General features: G+C 45.8%; 2 protein-coding genes across 2 annotated transcripts; both read left to right on the forward strand.

Moving 5' to 3' along the window:
- The first annotated feature begins 845 nt into the window (after positions 1 to 845).
- LOC123483386 lies at positions 846 to 2,531 on the forward strand. The gene has a single exon (XM_045213348.1). It carries the CDS (start codon positions 1,530 to 1,532, stop codon positions 2,493 to 2,495), a length of 966 nt encoding a protein of 321 aa, XP_045069283.1. The 5' UTR covers positions 846 to 1,529; the 3' UTR covers positions 2,496 to 2,531.
- A 2,720-nt stretch (positions 2,532 to 5,251) lies between these two features.
- Positions 5,252 to 9,876, forward strand: LOC123483385. The gene is made up of 2 exons (XM_045213346.1): positions 5,252 to 5,611; positions 8,245 to 9,876. Exons 1-2 carry the CDS (start codon positions 5,252 to 5,254, stop codon positions 9,838 to 9,840), a joined length of 1,956 nt encoding a protein of 651 aa, XP_045069281.1. The 3' UTR covers positions 9,841 to 9,876.
- Positions 9,877 to 17,926: the final 8,050 nt, after the last annotated feature.

Genomic DNA, 17,926 nt, shown 5'->3' on the forward strand with positions numbered 1-17,926 from the left:
ATTTAGCAGACGCTTTTATCCAAAGCGACTTACAGTCATGCGTGCATACATTTTTTGTGTATGGGTGGTCCCGGGGATCGAACCCACTACCTTGGCGTTACAAGCGCCGTGCTCTACCAGCTGAGCTACAGAGGACCACAATGAGAAGCCTTTTTACACGGAGAGGCATCCTGTCCACAGTGAATAGTCTTTATGACCCCCTTGGGTTTGTTGCTCCAATAACAATGCAAGGGAAAGCCTTAATCAGAGAACTCTCTTCTGATCAGAGTGAATGGGATGCCCCCCTTCCCACAGAAAAGAAGAGGAATGGAAAATGTGGAAGGAATCTTTGATGGAGTTGGAACATCTGTATATTCAGCGGCCCTACATCCTAGTCTCCTTGTCTACCACTCAAAGAAGAGAGCTGCACATCTTCTCGGATGCCTCTACAGTAGCCATAGGAGCGGTAGGCTATCTGAGAGTTATTGACTCGGAAGGTCAATGCCATGTTGGATTTGTCATGGGGAAATCTAAATTGGCCCCTCGACCGGCCCACACTATCCCACGCCTAGAACTGTGTGCGGCTGTGCTAGCTGTTGAGATGTATGAACTGATCAGAGACGAAATAGACATTGATGTAAATGCAGCCAAGTTCTACACAGACAGTAAGATAGTTCTCGGTTACATCCACAATGTCACCAAAAGATTTTATGTGTATGTTGCCAATAGGGTAACTCGTATCAGGAAGTCTACCCATCCAGACCAGTGGTGTTACGTAAACACTGACAGCAATCCAGCAGACCATGCAACCAGGCCCATACGAGCCGCACTCTTAAAGCACACCAGTTGGTTCTCAGGTCCCCCCTTTTCTGGCTCAAGCAAACTCAAGTGAGTCTGAGACCATCAATTTTGACCTTGTAGAGCCTGACGCAGACGCAGAGATTCGGCCAGACGTCACTGCCTTCGTCACTAAGGTTTCTGGAGCTCAATTCGGCTCTCATCGCTTTGAGAGGTTCTCGAACTGGAAAGCTCTCAATCGAGCCACAGCACGACTCATTCATGTTGCCAGATCCTTTCACGAAAGTGCGGACGACAACAACTGCAGAGGCTGGCATCAGTGTAAAAAACCATGCAGTACAAGTGAGTTGTCACAAGCCAAAACAGCAATCATTCACTGTGTGCAACATGAAGCCTTCAAAGAGGAATTCAAATGCCTTGAGAAAGGAAAAGAGTTACCAAAACAAAGTACACTCAAAAAGCTGAACCCAGTGATTGATGAGGATGGGTTGCTGAGGGTGGGAGGCCGATTATCCTCTGCCGACCTGTCACAAGACGAAAAACATCCTCTCATCATCCCACGGACGCATCATGTCGCCACTCTGCTGGTAAGACATTATCACGAGCAAGTGGCTCACCAGGGCCGTCATTTTTCAGATGGAGCTATTCGAGCAGCAGGCTTCTGGATTATTGGGAGCAAACATCTGGTCTCTGGTATCATCCACAAGTGTGTCACCTGCCGTAAGGTTAGAGGAAAGTCAGTTGACCAAAAGATGGCGGACTTACCTGCAGACAGACTCACATCAGAGCCACCATTCACCAGTGTTGGACTTGATGTGTTTGGACCATGGAATGTCATAACTCGTCGCACTAGAGGTGGTAGTGCAGACTCCAAGCGCTGGGCGGTACTCTTTACATGTATGTCTACTAGAGCAGTCCATATTGAGCTCATCGAATCCATGTCCACATCCAGATTCATCAACGCGCTGAGGTGTTTTTTCTCTATCCGTGGTCCAGCAAAAGTGCTACGCTCTGATCGAGGTACAAACTTTATAGGTGCCTGCAGGGAACTGGGAATCGACACAAATGACTCAGAGTTGACTAAATACCTCTCAGACAAGGGATGTACTTGGATATTTAATCCCCCACACTCGTCTCATATGGGTGGTTCTTGGGAGAGACTCATTGGGGTTGCCAGACGTATCCTTGATGCTATGCTGTTTCAGACGGGCTCCACTCGTCTCACACATGAGGTCTTGAGCACTCTTATGTCTGAAGTAATGGCAATAATCAATGCGAGACCCCTAGTGTCAGTGTCAACCGATCCTGACATGCCTGCCATTCTTACACCTTCAATGTTACTGACACAAAAGACCAACGCTTCCTCAGCCCCTTCTGGATATTTCCACATGAACGATCTTCATGGAAAACAGTGGAAGCAAGTCCAGTGTCTCGCTGACACTTTTTGGAAAAGGTGGAGACAGGAGTACCTGACAACACTGCAGAGACGCAGAAAATGGACAGCAGAAAAGCCAAATGTGAAAGTGGGAGATGTTGTCTTATTGAAAGACAGTCAGACGCACAGAAATGACTGGCCAGTCGGACTTGTGGTCAAAACCTTTCCCAGTACTGACGAAAAGGTCAGGAAAGTAGAACTAAAGGTTGTCAAGCAAGGGATTGCTAAGGTGTTTCTGAGACCAATCTCAGAGATTGTTGTTCTTCTTTCTGAAGCATCCTAGAGGCAAAATATTTTATTTCATAGTGGCACAATTTCATTATACCAGGTGGGGAGTGTGCTGCCATCTTGTTAGAAGGTAACAGATTATTTTATTATAGTGATTAAGAGTGACTTTCATTGTGTTCCATGGTGTTTAGCGCCCCCTAGTGGAGCTTTCTGGTACTTAGAATAATGTACAAAAACCGGAAGTAAAGTAGTCATTCTGCACGCAGACAAGCAGCTAGAAACAACGCTACTGTACAGTTCTTTCAGTGCAACTATTTCTTGTTACGCTTCAGCCTCGGAAAATATTTGTTTGTAAGTTCAATTCAAGCATATTGCAAGTGATGATAATATTGTTATTGACAGAATTGCTTACTTATCAATGTTAGTTGGTTACATTTACTCACGCAAATTGCATTGACTTTCATGGATGCCGTTAGCTGTATTAGTTTGCTCGTGCGTCATGTAAAAGAAGTGTAAAACATACTATAGTTTGTTACTGTTTCTAGTGTAATATGCTTTGTTATTGTACAGAGGTGTTTGTACATTATTAGAGTAATGAAAGGAGTTGGCTAGTTGTTACTCATAGAGTAATTATCTATTTGGTTTGTCGTCATGCCAGATATATGGTAACTTGGCACTTGCTTTGTATTTATGCAACTTCAACTTGAAATGTATAATGTACAGCTACAGTATGTCAATGTGAATTGAACACTAAAGTATATTATTTTCTGTATTTGCAGTTTCACAACATAAACGTTTTCAATACATTCGTTCAAGAAAAGTCACGCCTTGGAAGTTTTATTGAAGACTCAGTTGTTAGCTATCTGTCTAGTTTTGCACGGGAACGCAATTCCAGGGCAGAATAGTGAAAAAACATCATCACGGCGGGCTCAAGCACAAGAATAATCGCACGTGGTGGTTATGATTCTACGTTCATTAGCCAACAAAGCCTCTGATCCTAGGGATGACCAGCAGTCTACGATGCAGCAACCAGAGGCAAGTGTTCGACAGAAAGAGGAAGAGGAGCGAGTAAGAGAGATGGAGGAGCCTCTTCAGCACATTGAGACCAAGTCTCAGTCTGCAAGATCAAGGTAATCAAAACAGTCAAGCAGATCCTCAACGGCGAGTTGTGCAGCCATCAAAGCACGTGCCAAGGCGGACGCAGCGCGTGCTCGAGTCTCCTATGCTGAAAAGGAAGCTTCTATGATGAAACAAAAAGCGGAACTGGATGCAAGTTTATATGTTCTCCAAGTTGAGAGAACAGCTGCTGCTGCGTTGGCTGAAGCTGTAGCCTTTGAAGAAGCTGTAGAGTCTGAACGCAGAGAGCTCCACAGAGAACTCAACACAGGGACACAGCCCTTAAGTCCAGTCCAACGTACTTGTGAGTATGTGCAACAACATGCTAGGCCCTACTTTGCTGAAATGCCATTTGAAGTAGAGACACAAGAGCTTAGTGTTGACCCAGCTACAGGCCACAATCCAGAAAGTAGCAAACAACGGAGCATGAGCAGAGACTCTCCGTACAAAAGAAATGAAAAGCAGCATGGTGGAAAGGGAACACAGACCCACTTCCAGTCACCGACACAAAGCTTCCCTGAGTCACAAGTGGCACCAGAACTCACCAAGTACCTCCTGCGCCGTGAGATGGTGAGTTCCGGACTCCTGAAGTTTGATGATCGTCCTGAAAATTATTGGGCATGGAAAGCATATTTTCTCAATGCGACCAGAGACTTGAATCTATCAGCCAGGGAAGAGTTAGATCTAATTACCATGTGGCTAGGGGCAGAGTCGTCTGAGCAAGCAAAGAGAATTAGATCTGTCTATATTCTCAATGCAACAGCAGGGCTTAACATGGTCTGGCAACGACTAGAAGAGTGCTATGGTACACCCGAAGTGATCGAGAATGCACTGTTGAAGAAAATTGATGAATTTCCAAAACTGTCTAACAAAGACAATCACAAACTAAGAGAACTGGTTGACATTCTTCTCGAACTGGAGTGTGCTAAAGAAGAAGGGTACCTTCCAGGCCTCGCTTATCTGGACACATCTCGTGGGGTAAACCCTATAGTAGAGAAACTTCCATTCAGTTTACAAGAGAAATGGATAGCACAGGGATCCAAATACAAGGAGGACTACCGGGTAGCATTCCCACCATTCTCATTTTTCTCGAGATTCATCAGGAACCAGGCAAAAATTAGAAACGACCCCAGCTTCACCCTCTACACCTCAACTACCCAGGTGTCTGTGAAAAGTGAGAAACCTGTCAGGTACAGCAGCAAGACACCTGTGACTGTACACAAAACAGATGTGTCATCTGAGCCCTCAGACCACCAAACCAAACCCAGTAAGACAAAGGTTGAAAGCCCTGACCATCACTGTCCAATACATAACAAGCCTCATCCTCTTAAAAAGTGTCGCGGATTTAGATACAAAACTCTAGATGAGCGCAAATCATATCTCAAAGAGAATGGCATTTGTTTCCGATGTTGTGGGTCAACTCAGCACAGAGCTAAAGACTGTAAGGTGTCAATCAAGTGCTCCGAGTGTGACAGCGACAGACATCTTGCTGCTCTGCATCCAGGTCCAGCTCCTTCAACGATAGACACCGCTACAGCAGAGAAAGAGCATGGCTGGGAGCAAGGTGAAGATGCTCTTCTATCAGTCACCTCAAAGTGTACCGAGATCTGTGGTGAGGCAGCCAATCCAAGATCATGTTCAAAAATATGCCTAGTCAAAGCTTATCCAACTGGGAAAAGAGAGAAAGCTGTCAAAATGTATGCAGTGCTTGATGAACAGAGCAACAAATCTCTGGCCAAGACAGAGTTTTTCAATCTCTTCAACATCAATGACAACTCTGCTCCATACACCATGAAGACCTGTTCTGGGGTAACAGAGACTTCAGGCAGGAGAGCCGTCAACTTCATGGTGGAGTCTATAGACGGACACAAGCAGCTCACTCTCCCTACTCTGATAGAGTGTGACATGATGCCAGACGATATAATGGAGATTCCCTCCCCAGACATTGCGCATCATCATCCCCATCTGCAACCAGTGGTGGACAAAATTCCAGCTGTGGACCCAGACGCTCCCATCCTCCTGCTCTTAGGACGAGACATCTTAAGGGTACACAAGGTATGAGAACAAATCAATGGGCCCCACGACACTCCTTATGCACAGCGACTCGACCTCGGGTGGGTCATCGTGGGTGAAGTTTGTCTTGGAACGGCTCACCGTCCAGCCAATGTTTAACGTGTTCAGGACAAACATACTTCAAAATGGTCGCACGTCCTATCTGAGCCCTTGCAATGTTCAACCTTCCCAAGTTCTCTCACGTCACCCCCCTCCTCCGCACACTCCACTGGCTTCCAGTTGAAGCTCGCATCCGCTACAAGACCATGGTGCTTGCCTATGGAGCAGTGAGGGGAACGGCACCTCTGTACCTTCGGGCTCTGATCAGTCCCTACACCCAAACGAGGGCATTGCGTTCATCCACCTCTGGCCTGCTGGCTCCCCTTCCTCTGCGGAAGCATAGTTCCCGCTCAGCCCAGTCAAAACTGTTCGCTGCTCTGGCACCCCAATGGTGGAACAAGCTCCCTCACGACGCCAGGACAGCGGAGTCACTCACCACCTTCCGGAGACATTTGAAACCCCACCTCTTTAAGGAATACCTGGGATAGGATAAAGTAATCCTTCTACCCCCCCCAAAAAAAATTGTAAAGTGGTTATCCCACTGGCTATAGGGTGAACGCACCAATTGGTGAGTCGCTCTGGATAAGAGCGTCTGCTAAATGACGTAAATGTGCCCTTGAGCAAGGCACTTAACCCTAATTGCTCCTGTAAGTCGCTCTGGATAAGAGCGTCTGCTAAATGACTAAAATGTAAATGTAAATGTAATGCATCCAGGTGAAAGAGAACTACAGCAGCGTAGCTCAGCAACACATTTCTCTCTCTACAGGGCACTCGAGAGATCCAAGCACAACTGTGAACACAGACAGCCTGGGATGTTCCGTGTTCAACAAAACACAAGACGATGATAAACCAGCACCATCTGTGGAAGACAAAGCTTTCTTGGACATTATGGACAAACAGGTTTTCCAGGATGATGGAAACAACTGGGTGGCTCCACTACCTTTTCGCCCCACTAGACGTCGTCTTCCTAATAACAGGGAGCAGGCCATGAAGCGTCTCACATCACTTCGTAGGACTTTAGACAAAAAGCCTGACATGAAACTTCAATTTATTGACTTCATGCAAAAGATGCTGGATAACGACCAAGCAGAACATTCTCCGACACTAGAGGGAGACAAAGAACGCTGGTATCTGCCAATATTTGGTGTTTACCATCCACAAAAGCCTGAACAAATAAGAGTGGTGTTTGACTCAGCGCTGAGTGTCAAGGCGTGTCACTGAACGACGTCCTGCTCAGGGGTCCAGACTTAAACAACACACTCTTGGGCGTCTTAATGCGCTTCCGCAAGGATGGCATTGCACTAACGACAGATGTGCAACAAATGTTTTACTGTTTTGGTGTACGTGAGGATCACAGAGATTACTTAAGGTTTCTCTGGTATGAAGACAACAACCCAGATAGAAACATAACTGAGTACAGGATGAAAGTCCATGTATTTGGGAACAGCCCCTCACCAGCCGTAGCACTCTACTGCATGAGACGAGCAGCTCTACAGGGTGAGAAGGAATACGGGTCAGAACCCAAGCAGTTTGTAGTGAGGAACTTTTATGTCGATGATGGGCTGATATCAGTAGCTACTCCAGAAGAAGCTATCAACATAATGAGAAAAACACAAGCAATGTTAGCGGAGTCCAACATGAAACTACACAAGATTGCATCCAATAGCAAAACAGTTATGGAAGCCTTCCCCATGGAGGACCGTGCCAAGGACTTAAAAGACTTGGAACTCGGAGTAGATCCTCTCCCTTTTCAACGGAGCCTGGGACTTTCCTGGAACCTGGAAACAGACAGCTTCACATTCCAGGTGTCCCACAATGAGAAGCCTTTTACACGGAGAGGCATCCTGTCCACAGTGAATAGTCTTTATGACCCCCTTGGGTTTGTTGCTCCAATAACAATGCAAGGGAAAGCCTTAATCAGAGAACTCTCTTCTGATCAGAGTGAATGGGATGCCCCCCTTCCCACAGAAAAAGAAGAGGAATGGAAAATGTGGAAGGAATCTTTGATGGAGTTGGAACATCTGTATATTCAGCGGCCCTACATCCTAGTCTCCTTGTCTACCACTCAAAGAAGAGAGCTGCACATCTTCTCGGATGCCTCTACAGTAGCCATAGGAGCGGTAGGCTATCTGAGAGTTATTGACTCGGAAGGTCAATGCCATGTTGGATTTGTCATGGGGGAAATCTAAATTGGCCCCCTCGACCGGCCCACACTATCCCACGCCTAGAACTGTGTGCGGCTGTGCTAGCTGTTGAGATGTATGAACTGATCAGAGACGAAATAGACATTGATGTAAATGCAGCCAAGTTCTACACAGACAGTAAGATAGTTCTCGGTTACATCCACAATGTCACCAAAAGATTTTATGTGTATGTTGCCAATAGGGTAACTCGTATCAGGAAGTCTACCCATCCAGACCAGTGGTGTTACGTAAACACTGACAGCAATCCAGCAGACCATGCAACCAGGCCCATACGAGCCGCACTCTTAAAGCACACCAGTTGGTTCTCAGGTCCCCCTTTTCTGGCTCAAGCAAACTCAAGTGAGTCTGAGACCATCAATTTTGACCTTGTAGAGCCTGGACGCAGACGCAGAGATTCGGCCAGACGTCACTGCCTTCGTCACTAAGGTTTCTGGAGCTCAATTCGGCTCTCATCGCTTTGAGAGGTTCTCGAACTGGAAAGCTCTCAATCGAGCCACAGCACGACTCATTCATGTTGCCAGATCCTTTCACGAAAGTGCGGACGACAACAACTGCAGAGGCTGGCATCAGTGTAAAAAACCATGCAGTACAAGTGAGTTGTCACAAGCCAAAACAGCAATCATTCACTGTGTGCAACATGAAGCCTTCAAAGAGGAATTCAAATGCCTTGAGAAAGGAAAAGAGTTACCAAAACAAAGTACACTCAAAAAGCTGAACCCAGTGATTGATGAGGATGGGTTGCTGAGGGTGGGAGGCCGATTATCCTCTGCCGACCTGTCACAAGACGAAAAACATCCTCTCATCATCCCACGGACGCATCATGTCGCCACTCTGCTGGTAAGACATTATCACGAGCAAGTGGCTCACCAGGGCCGTCATTTTTCAGATGGAGCTATTCGAGCAGCAGGCTTCTGGATTATTGGGAGCAAACATCTGGTCTCTGGTATCATCCACAAGTGTGTCACCTGCCGTAAGGTTAGAGGAAAGTCAGTTGACCAAAAGATGGCGGACTTACCTGCAGACAGACTCACATCAGAGCCACCATTCACCAGTGTTGGACTTGATGTGTTTGGACCATGGAATGTCATAACTCGTCGCACTAGAGGTGGTAGTGCAGACTCCAAGCGCTGGGCGGTACTCTTTACATGTATGTCTACTAGAGCAGTCCATATTGAGCTCATCGAATCCATGTCCACATCCAGATTCATCAACGCGCTGAGGTGTTTTTTCTCTATCCGTGGTCCAGCAAAAGTGCTACGCTCTGATCGAGGTACAAACTTTATAGGTGCCTGCAGGGAACTGGGAATCGACACAAATGACTCAGAGTTGACTAAATACCTCTCAGACAAGGGATGTACTTGGATATTTAATCCCCCACACTCGTCTCATATGGGTGGTTCTTGGGAGAGACTCATTGGGGTTGCCAGACGTATCCTTGATGCTATGCTGTTTCAGACGGGCTCCACTCGTCTCACACATGAGGTCTTGAGCACTCTTATGTCTGAAGTAATGGCAATAATCAATGCGAGACCCCTAGTGTCAGTGTCAACCGATCCTGACATGCCTGCCATTCTTACACCTTCAATGTTACTGACACAAAAGACCAACGCTTCCTCAGCCCCTTCTGGATATTTCCACATGAACGATCTTCATGGAAAACAGTGGAAGCAAGTCCAGTGTCTCGCTGACACTTTTTGGAAAAGGTGGAGACAGGAGTACCTGACAACACTGCAGAGACGCAGAAAATGGACAGCAGAAAAGCCAAATGTGAAAGTGGGAGATGTTGTCTTATTGAAAGACAGTCAGACGCACAGAAATGACTGGCCAGTCGGACTTGTGGTCAAAACCTTTCCCAGTACTGACGAAAAGGTCAGGAAAGTAGAACTAAAGGTTGTCAAGCAAGGGATTGCTAAGGTGTTTCTGAGACCAATCTCAGAGATTGTTGTTCTTCTTTCTGAAGCATCCTAGAGGCAAAATATTTTATTTCATAGTGGCACAATTTCATTATACCAGGTGGGGAGTGTGCTGCCATCTTGTTAGAAGGTAACAGATTATTTTATTATAGTGATTAAGAGTGACTTTCATTGTGTTCCATGGTGTTTAGCGCCCCCTAGTGGAGCTTTCTGGTACTTAGAATAATGTACAAAAACCGGAAGTAAAGTAGTCATTCTGCACGCAGACAAGCAGCTAGAAACAACGCTACTGTACAGTTCTTTCAGTGCAACTATTTCTTGTTACGCTTCAGCCTCGGAAAATATTTGTTTGTAAGTTCAATTCAAGCATATTGCAAGTGATGATAATATTGTTATTGACAGAATTGCTTACTTATCAATGTTAGTTGGTTACATTTACTCACGCAAATTGCATTGACTTTCATGGATGCCGTTAGCTGTATTAGTTTGCTCGTGCGTCATGTAAAAGAAGTGTAAAACATACTATAGTTTGTTACTGTTTCTAGTGTAATATGCTTTGTTATTGTACAGAGGTGTTTGTACATTATTAGAGTAATGAAAGGAGTTGGCTAGTTGTTACTCATAGAGTAATTATCTATTTGGTTTGTCGTCATGCCAGATATATGGTAACTTGGCACTTGCTTTGTATTTATGCAACTTCAACTTGAAATGTATAATGTACAGCTACAGTATGTCAATGTGAATTGAACACTAAAGTATATTATTTTCTGTATTTGCAGTTTCACAACATAAACGTTTTCAATACATTCGTTCAAGAAAAGTCACGCCTTGGAAGTTTTATTGAAGACTCAGTTGTTAGCTATCTGTCTAGTTTTGCACGGGAACGCAATTCCAGGGCAGAATAGTGAAAAAAACATCATCACGGCGGGCTCAAGCACAAGAATAATCGCACGTGGTGGTTATGATTCTACGTTCATTAGCCAACAAAGCCTCTGATCCTAGGGATGACCAGCAGTCTACGATGCAGCAACCAGAGGCAAGTGTTCGACAGAAAGAGGAAGAGGAGCGAGTAAGAGAGATGGAGGAGCCTCTTCAGCACATTGAGACCAAGCCTCAGTCTGCAAGATCAAGGTAATCAAAACAGTCAAGCAGATCCTCAACGGCGAGTTGTGCAGCCATCAAAGCACGTGCCAAGGCGGACGCAGCGCGTGCTCGAGTCTCCTATGCTGAAAAGGAAGCTTCTATGATGAAACAAAAAGCGGAACTGGATGCAAGTTTATATGTTCTCCAAGTTGAGAGAACAGCTGCTGCTGCGTTGGCTGAAGCTGTAGCCTTTGAAGAAGCTGTAGAGTCTGAACGCAGAGAGCTCCACAGAGAACTCAACACAGGGACACAGCCCTTAAGTCCAGTCCAACGTACTTGTGAGTATGTGCAACAACATGCTAGGCCCTACTTTGCTGAAATGCCATTTGAAGTAGAGACACAAGAGCTTAGTGTTGACCCAGCTACAGGCCACAATCCAGAAAGTAGCAAACAACGGAGCATGAGCAGAGACTCTCCGTACAAAAGAAATGAAAAGCAGCATGGTGGAAAGGGAACACAGACCCACTTCCAGTCACCGACACAAAGCTTCCCTGAGTCACAAGTGGCACCAGAACTCACCAAGTACCTCCTGCGCCGTGAGATGGTGAGTTCCGGACTCCTGAAGTTTGATGATCGTCCTGAAAATTATTGGGCATGGAAAGCATATTTTCTCAATGCGACCAGAGACTTGAATCTATCAGCCAGGGAAGAGTTAGATCTAATTACCATGTGGCTAGGGGCAGAGTCGTCTGAGCAAGCAAAGAGAATTAGATCTGTCTATATTCTCAATGCAACAGCAGGGCTTAACATGGTCTGGCAACGACTAGAAGAGTGCTATGGTACACCCGAAGTGATCGAGAATGCACTGTTGAAGAAAATTGATGAATTTCCAAAACTGTCTAACAAAGACAATCACAAACTAAGAGAACTGGTTGACATTCTTCTCGAACTGGAGTGTGCTAAAGAAGAAGGGTACCTTCCAGGCCTCGCTTATCTGGACACATCTCGTGGGGTAAACCCTATAGTAGAGAAACTTCCATTCAGTTTACAAGAGAAATGGATAGCACAGGGATCCAAATACAAGGAGGACTACCGGGTAGCATTCCCACCATTCTCATTTTTCTCGAGATTCATCAGGAACCAGGCAAAAATTAGAAACGACCCCAGCTTCACCCTCTACACCTCAACTACCCAGGTGTCTGTGAAAAGTGAGAAACCTGTCAGGTACAGCAGCAAGACACCTGTGACTGTACACAAAACAGATGTGTCATCTGAGCCCTCAGACCACCAAACCAAACCCAGTAAGACAAAGGTTGAAAGCCCTGACCATCACTGTCCAATACATAACAAGCCTCATCCTCTTAAAAAGTGTCGCGGATTTAGATACAAAACTCTAGATGAGCGCAAATCATATCTCAAAGAGAATGGCATTTGTTTCCGATGTTGTGGGTCAACTCAGCACAGAGCTAAAGACTGTAAGGTGTCAATCAAGTGCTCCGAGTGTGACAGCGACAGACATCTTGCTGCTCTGCATCCAGGTCCAGCTCCTTCAACGATAGACACCGCTACAGCAGAGAAAGAGCATGGCTGGGAGCAAGGTGAAGATGCTCTTCTATCAGTCACCTCAAAGTGTACCGAGATCTGTGGTGAGGCAGCCAATCCAAGATCATGTTCAAAAATATGCCTAGTCAAAGCTTATCCAACTGGGAAAAGAGAGAAAGCTGTCAAAATGTATGCAGTGCTTGATGAACAGAGCAACAAATCTCTGGCCAAGACAGAGTTTTTCAATCTCTTCAACATCAATGACAACTCTGCTCCATACACCATGAAGACCTGTTCTGGGGTAACAGAGACTTCAGGCAGGAGAGCCGTCAACTTCATGGTGGAGTCTATAGACGGACACAAGCAGCTCACTCTCCCTACTCTGATAGAGTGTGACATGATGCCAGACGATATAATGGAGATTCCCTCCCCAGACATTGCGCATCATCATCCCCATCTGCAACCAGTGGTGGACAAAATTCCAGCTGTGGACCCAGACGCTCCCATCCTCCTGCTCTTAGGACGAGACATCTTAAGGGTACACAAGGTATGAGAACAAATCAATGGGCCCCACGACACTCCTTATGCACAGCGACTCGACCTCGGGTGGGTCATCGTGGGTGAAGTTTGTCTTGGAACGGCTCACCGTCCAGCCAATGTTAACGTGTTCAGGACAAACATACTTCAAAATGGTCGCACGTCCTATCTGAGCCCTTGCAATGTTCAACCTTCCCAAGTTCTCTCACGTCACCCCCCTCCTCCGCACACTCCACTGGCTTCCAGTTGAAGCTCGCATCCGCTACAAGACCATGGTGCTTGCCTATGGAGCAGTGAGGGGAACGGCACCTCTGTACCTTCGGGCTCTGATCAGTCCCTACACCCAAACGAGGGCATTGCGTTCATCCACCTCTGGCCTGCTGGCTCCCCTTCCTCTGCGGAAGCATAGTTCCCGCTCAGCCCAGTCAAAACTGTTCGCTGCTCTGGCACCCCAATGGTGGAACAAGCTCCCTCACGACGCCAGGACAGCGGAGTCACTCACCACCTTCCGGAGACATTTGAAACCCCACCTCTTTAAGGAATACCTGGGATAGGATAAAGTAATCCTTCTACCCCCCCCCCAAAAAAAAATTGTCAAGTGGTTATCCCACTGGCTATAGGGTGAACGCACCAATTGGTAAGTCGCTCTGGATAAGAGCGTCTGCTAAATGACTAAAATGTAAATGTAAATGTAATGCATCCAGGTGAAAGAGAACTACAGCAGCGTAGCTCAGCAACACATTTCTCTCTCTACAGGGCACTCGAGAGATCCAAGCACAACTGTGAACACAGACAGCCTGGGATGTTCCGTGTTCAACAAAACACAAGACGATGATAAACCAGCACCATCTGTGGAAGACAAAGCTTTCTTGGACATTATGGACAAACAGGTTTTCCAGGATGATGGAAACAACTGGGTGGCTCCACTACCTTTTCGCCCCACTAGACGTCGTCTTCCTAATAACAGGGAGCAGGCCATGAAGCGTCTCACATCACTTCGTAGGACTTTAGACAAAAGCCTGACATGAAACTTCAATTTATTGACTTCATGCAAAAGATGCTGGATAACGACCAAGCAGAACATTCTCCGACACTAGAGGGAGACAAAGAACGCTGGTATCTGCCAATATTTGGTGTTTACCATCCACAAAAGCCTGAACAAATAAGAGTGGTGTTTGACTCCAGCGCTGAGTGTCAAGGCGTGTCACTGAACGACGTCCTGCTCAGGGGTCCAGACTTAAACAACACACTCTTGGGCGTCTTAATGCGCTTCCGCAAGGATGGCATTGCACTAACGACAGATGTGCAACAAATGTTTTACTGTTTTGGTGTACGTGAGGATCACAGAGATTACTTAAGGTTTCTCTGGTATGAAGACAACAACCCAGATAGAAACATAACTGAGTACAGGATGAAAGTCCATGTATTTGGGAACAGCCCCTCACCAGCCGTAGCACTCTACTGCATGAGACGAGCAGCTCTACAGGGTGAGAAGGAATACGGGTCAGAACCCAAGCAGTTTGTAGTGAGGAACTTTTATGTCGATGATGGGCTGATATCAGTAGCTACTCCAGAAGAAGCTATCAACATTATGAGAAAAACACAAGCAATGTTAGCGGAGTCCAACATGAAACTACACAAGATTGCATCCAATAGCAAAACAGTTATGGAAGCCTTCCCCATGGAGGACCGTGCCAAGGACTTAAAAGACTTGGAACTCGGAGTAGATCCTCTCCCTTTTCAACGGAGCCTGGGACTTTCCTGGAACCTGGAAACAGACAGCTTCACATTCCAGGTGTCCCACAATGAGAAGCCTTTTACACGGAGAGGCATCCTGTCCACAGTGAATAGTCTTTATGACCCCCTTGGGTTTGTTGCTCCAATAACAATGCAAGGGAAAGCCTTAATCAGAGAACTCTCTTCTGATCAGAGTGAATGGGATGCCCCCCTTCCCACAGAAAAAGAAGAGGAATGGAAAATGTGGAAGGAATCTTTGATGGAGTTGGAACATCTGTATATTCAGCGGCCCTACATCCTAGTCTCCTTGTCTACCACTCAAAGAAGAGAGCTGCACATCTTCTCGGATGCCTCTACAGTAGCCATAGGAGCGGTAGGCTATCTGAGAGTTATTGACTCGGAAGGTCAATGCCATGTTGGATTTGTCATGGGGAAATCTAAATTGGCCCCTCGACCGGCCCACACTATCCCACGCCTAGAACTGTGTGCGGCTGTGCTAGCTGTTGAGATGTATGAACTGATCAGAGACGAAATAGACATTGATGTAAATGCAGCCAAGTTCTACACAGACAGTAAGATAGTTCTCGGTTACATCCACAATGTCACCAAAAGATTTTATGTGTATGTTGCCAATAGGGTAACTCGTATCAGAAGTCTACCCATCCAGACCAGTGGTGTTACGTAAACACTGACAGCAATCCAGCAGACCATGCAACCAGGCCCATACGAGCCGCACTCTTAAAGCACACCAGTTGGTTCTCAGGTCCCCCTTTTCTGGCTCAAGCAAACTCAAGTGAGTCTGAGACCATCAATTTTGACCTTGTAGAGCCTGACGCAGACGCAGAGATTCGGCCAGACGTCACTGCCTTCGTCACTAAGGTTTCTGGAGCTCAATTCGGCTCTCATCGCTTTGAGAGGTTCTCGAACTGGAAAGCTCTCAATCGAGCCACAGCACGACTCATTCATGTTGCCAGATCCTTTCACGAAAGTGCGGGACGACAACAACTGCAGAGGCTGGCATCAGTGTAAAAAACCATGCAGTACAAGTGAGTTGTCACAAGCCAAAACAGCAATCATTCACTGTGTGCAACATGAAGCCTTCAAAGAGGAATTCAAATGCCTTGAGAAAGGAAAAAGAGTTACCAAAACAAAGTACACTCAAAAAGCTGAACCCAGTGATTGATGAGGATGGGTTGCTGAGGGTGGGAGGCCGATTATCCTCTGCCGACCTGTCACAAGACGAAAAACATCCTCTCATCATCCCACGGACGCATCATGTCGCCACTCTGCTGGTAAGACATTATCACGAGCAAGTGGCTCACCAGGGCCGTCATTTTTCAGATGGAGCTATTCGAGCAGCAGGCTTCTGGATTATTGGGAGCAAACATCTGGTCTCTGGTATCATCCACAAGTGTGTCACCTGCCGTAAGGTTAGAGGAAAGTCAGTTGACCAAAAGATGGCGGACTTACCTGCAGACAGACTCACATCAGAGCCACCATTCACCAGTGTTGGACTTGATGTGTTTGGACCATGGAATGTCATAACTCGTCGCACTAGAGGTGGTAGTGCAGACTCCAAGCGCTGGGCGGTACTCTTTACATGTATGTCTACTAGAGCAGTCCATATTGAGCTCATCGAATCCATGTCCACATCCAGATTCATCAACGCGCTGAGGTGTTTTTTCTCTATCCGTGGTCCAGCAAAAGTGCTACGCTCTGATCGAGGTACAAACTTTATAGGTGCCTGCAGGGAACTGGGAATCGACACAAATGACTCAGAGTTGACTAAATACCTCTCAGACAAGGGATGTACTTGGATATTTAATCCCCCACACTCGTCTCATATGGGTGGTTCTTGGGAGAGACTCATTGGGGTTGCCAGACGTATCCTTGATGCTATGCTGTTTCAGACGGGCTCCACTCGTCTCACACATGAGGTCTTGAGCACTCTTATGTCTGAAGTAATGGCAATAATCAATGCGAGACCCCTAGTGTCAGTGTCAACCGATCCTGACATGCCTGCCATTCTTACACCTTCAATGTTACTGACACAAAAGACCAACGCTTCCCTCAGCCCCTTCTGGATATTTCCACATGAACGATCTTCATGGAAAACAGTGGAAGCAAGTCCAGTGTCTCGCTGACACTTTTTGGAAAAGGTGGAGACAGGAGTACCTGACAACACTGCAGAGACGCAGAAAATGGACAGCAGAAAAGCCAAATGTGAAAGTGGGAGATGTTGTCTTATTGAAAGACAGTCAGACGCACAGAAATGACTGGCCAGTCGGACTTGTGGTCAAAACCTTTCCCAGTACTGACGAAAAGGTCAGGAAAGTAGAACTAAAGGTTGTCAAGCAAGGGATTGCTAAGGTGTTTCTGAGACCAATCTCAGAGATTGTTGTTCTTCTTTCTGAAGCATCCTAGAGGCAAAATATTTTATTTCATAGTGGCACAATTTCATTATACCAGGCGGGGAGTGTGCTGCCATCTTGTTAGAAGGTAACAGATTATTTTATTATAGTGATTAAGAGTGACTTTCATTGTGTTCCATGGTGTTTAGCGCCCCCTAGTGGAGCTTTCTGGTACTTAGAATAATGTACAAAAACCGGAAGTAAAGTAGTCATTCTGCACGCAGACAAGCAGCTAGAAACAACGCTACTGTACAGTTCTTTCAGTGCAACTATTTCTTGTTACGCTTCAGCCTCGGAAAATATTTGTTTGTAAGTTCAATTCAAGCATATTGCAAGTGATGATAATATTGTTATTGACAGAATTGCTTACTTATCAATGTTAGTTGGTTACATTTACTCACGCAAATTGCATTGACTTTCATGGATGCCGTTAGCTGTATTAGTTTGCTCGTCGTCATGTAAAAGAAGTGTAAAACATACTATAGTTTGTTACTGTTTCTAGTGTAATATGCTTTGTTATTGTACAGAGGTGTTTGTACATTATTAGAGTAATGAAAGGAGTTGGCTAGTTGTTACTCATAGAGTAATTATCTATTTGGTTTGTCGTCATGCCAGATATATGGTAACTTGGCACTTGCTTTGTATTTATGCAACTTCAACTTGAAATGTATAATGTACAGCTACAGTATGTCAATGTGAATTGAATACTAAAGTATATTATTTTCTGTATTTGCAGTTTCACAACATAAACGTTTTTCAATACATTCGTTCAAGAAAAGTCACGCCTTGGAAGTTTTATTGAAGACTCAGTTGTTAGCTATCTGTCTAGTT

This window comes from Coregonus clupeaformis, unplaced genomic scaffold (assembly GCF_020615455.1).
Source record: "Coregonus clupeaformis isolate EN_2021a unplaced genomic scaffold, ASM2061545v1 scaf0101, whole genome shotgun sequence".
In the NCBI taxonomy this organism is placed as follows: domain Eukaryota; kingdom Metazoa; phylum Chordata; class Actinopteri; order Salmoniformes; family Salmonidae; genus Coregonus; species Coregonus clupeaformis.

What these genes read in the sequence shown, in the direction of transcription:
- LOC123483386 (XM_045213348.1), top strand. Translation starts at nt 1,530, where the DNA reads ATGGCGGACTTACCTGCAGACAGACTCACATCAGAGCCACCATTCACC.
- LOC123483385 (XM_045213346.1), top strand. Translation starts at nt 5,252, where the DNA reads ATGTATGCAGTGCTTGATGAACAGAGCAACAAATCTCTGGCCAAGACA. An exon ending in ACATCTTAAGGGTACACAAG is followed by an intron (nt 5,612 to 8,244) that starts GTATGAGAACAA and finishes TTGACCTTGTAG; the next exon opens with AGCCTGGACGCAGACGCAGA.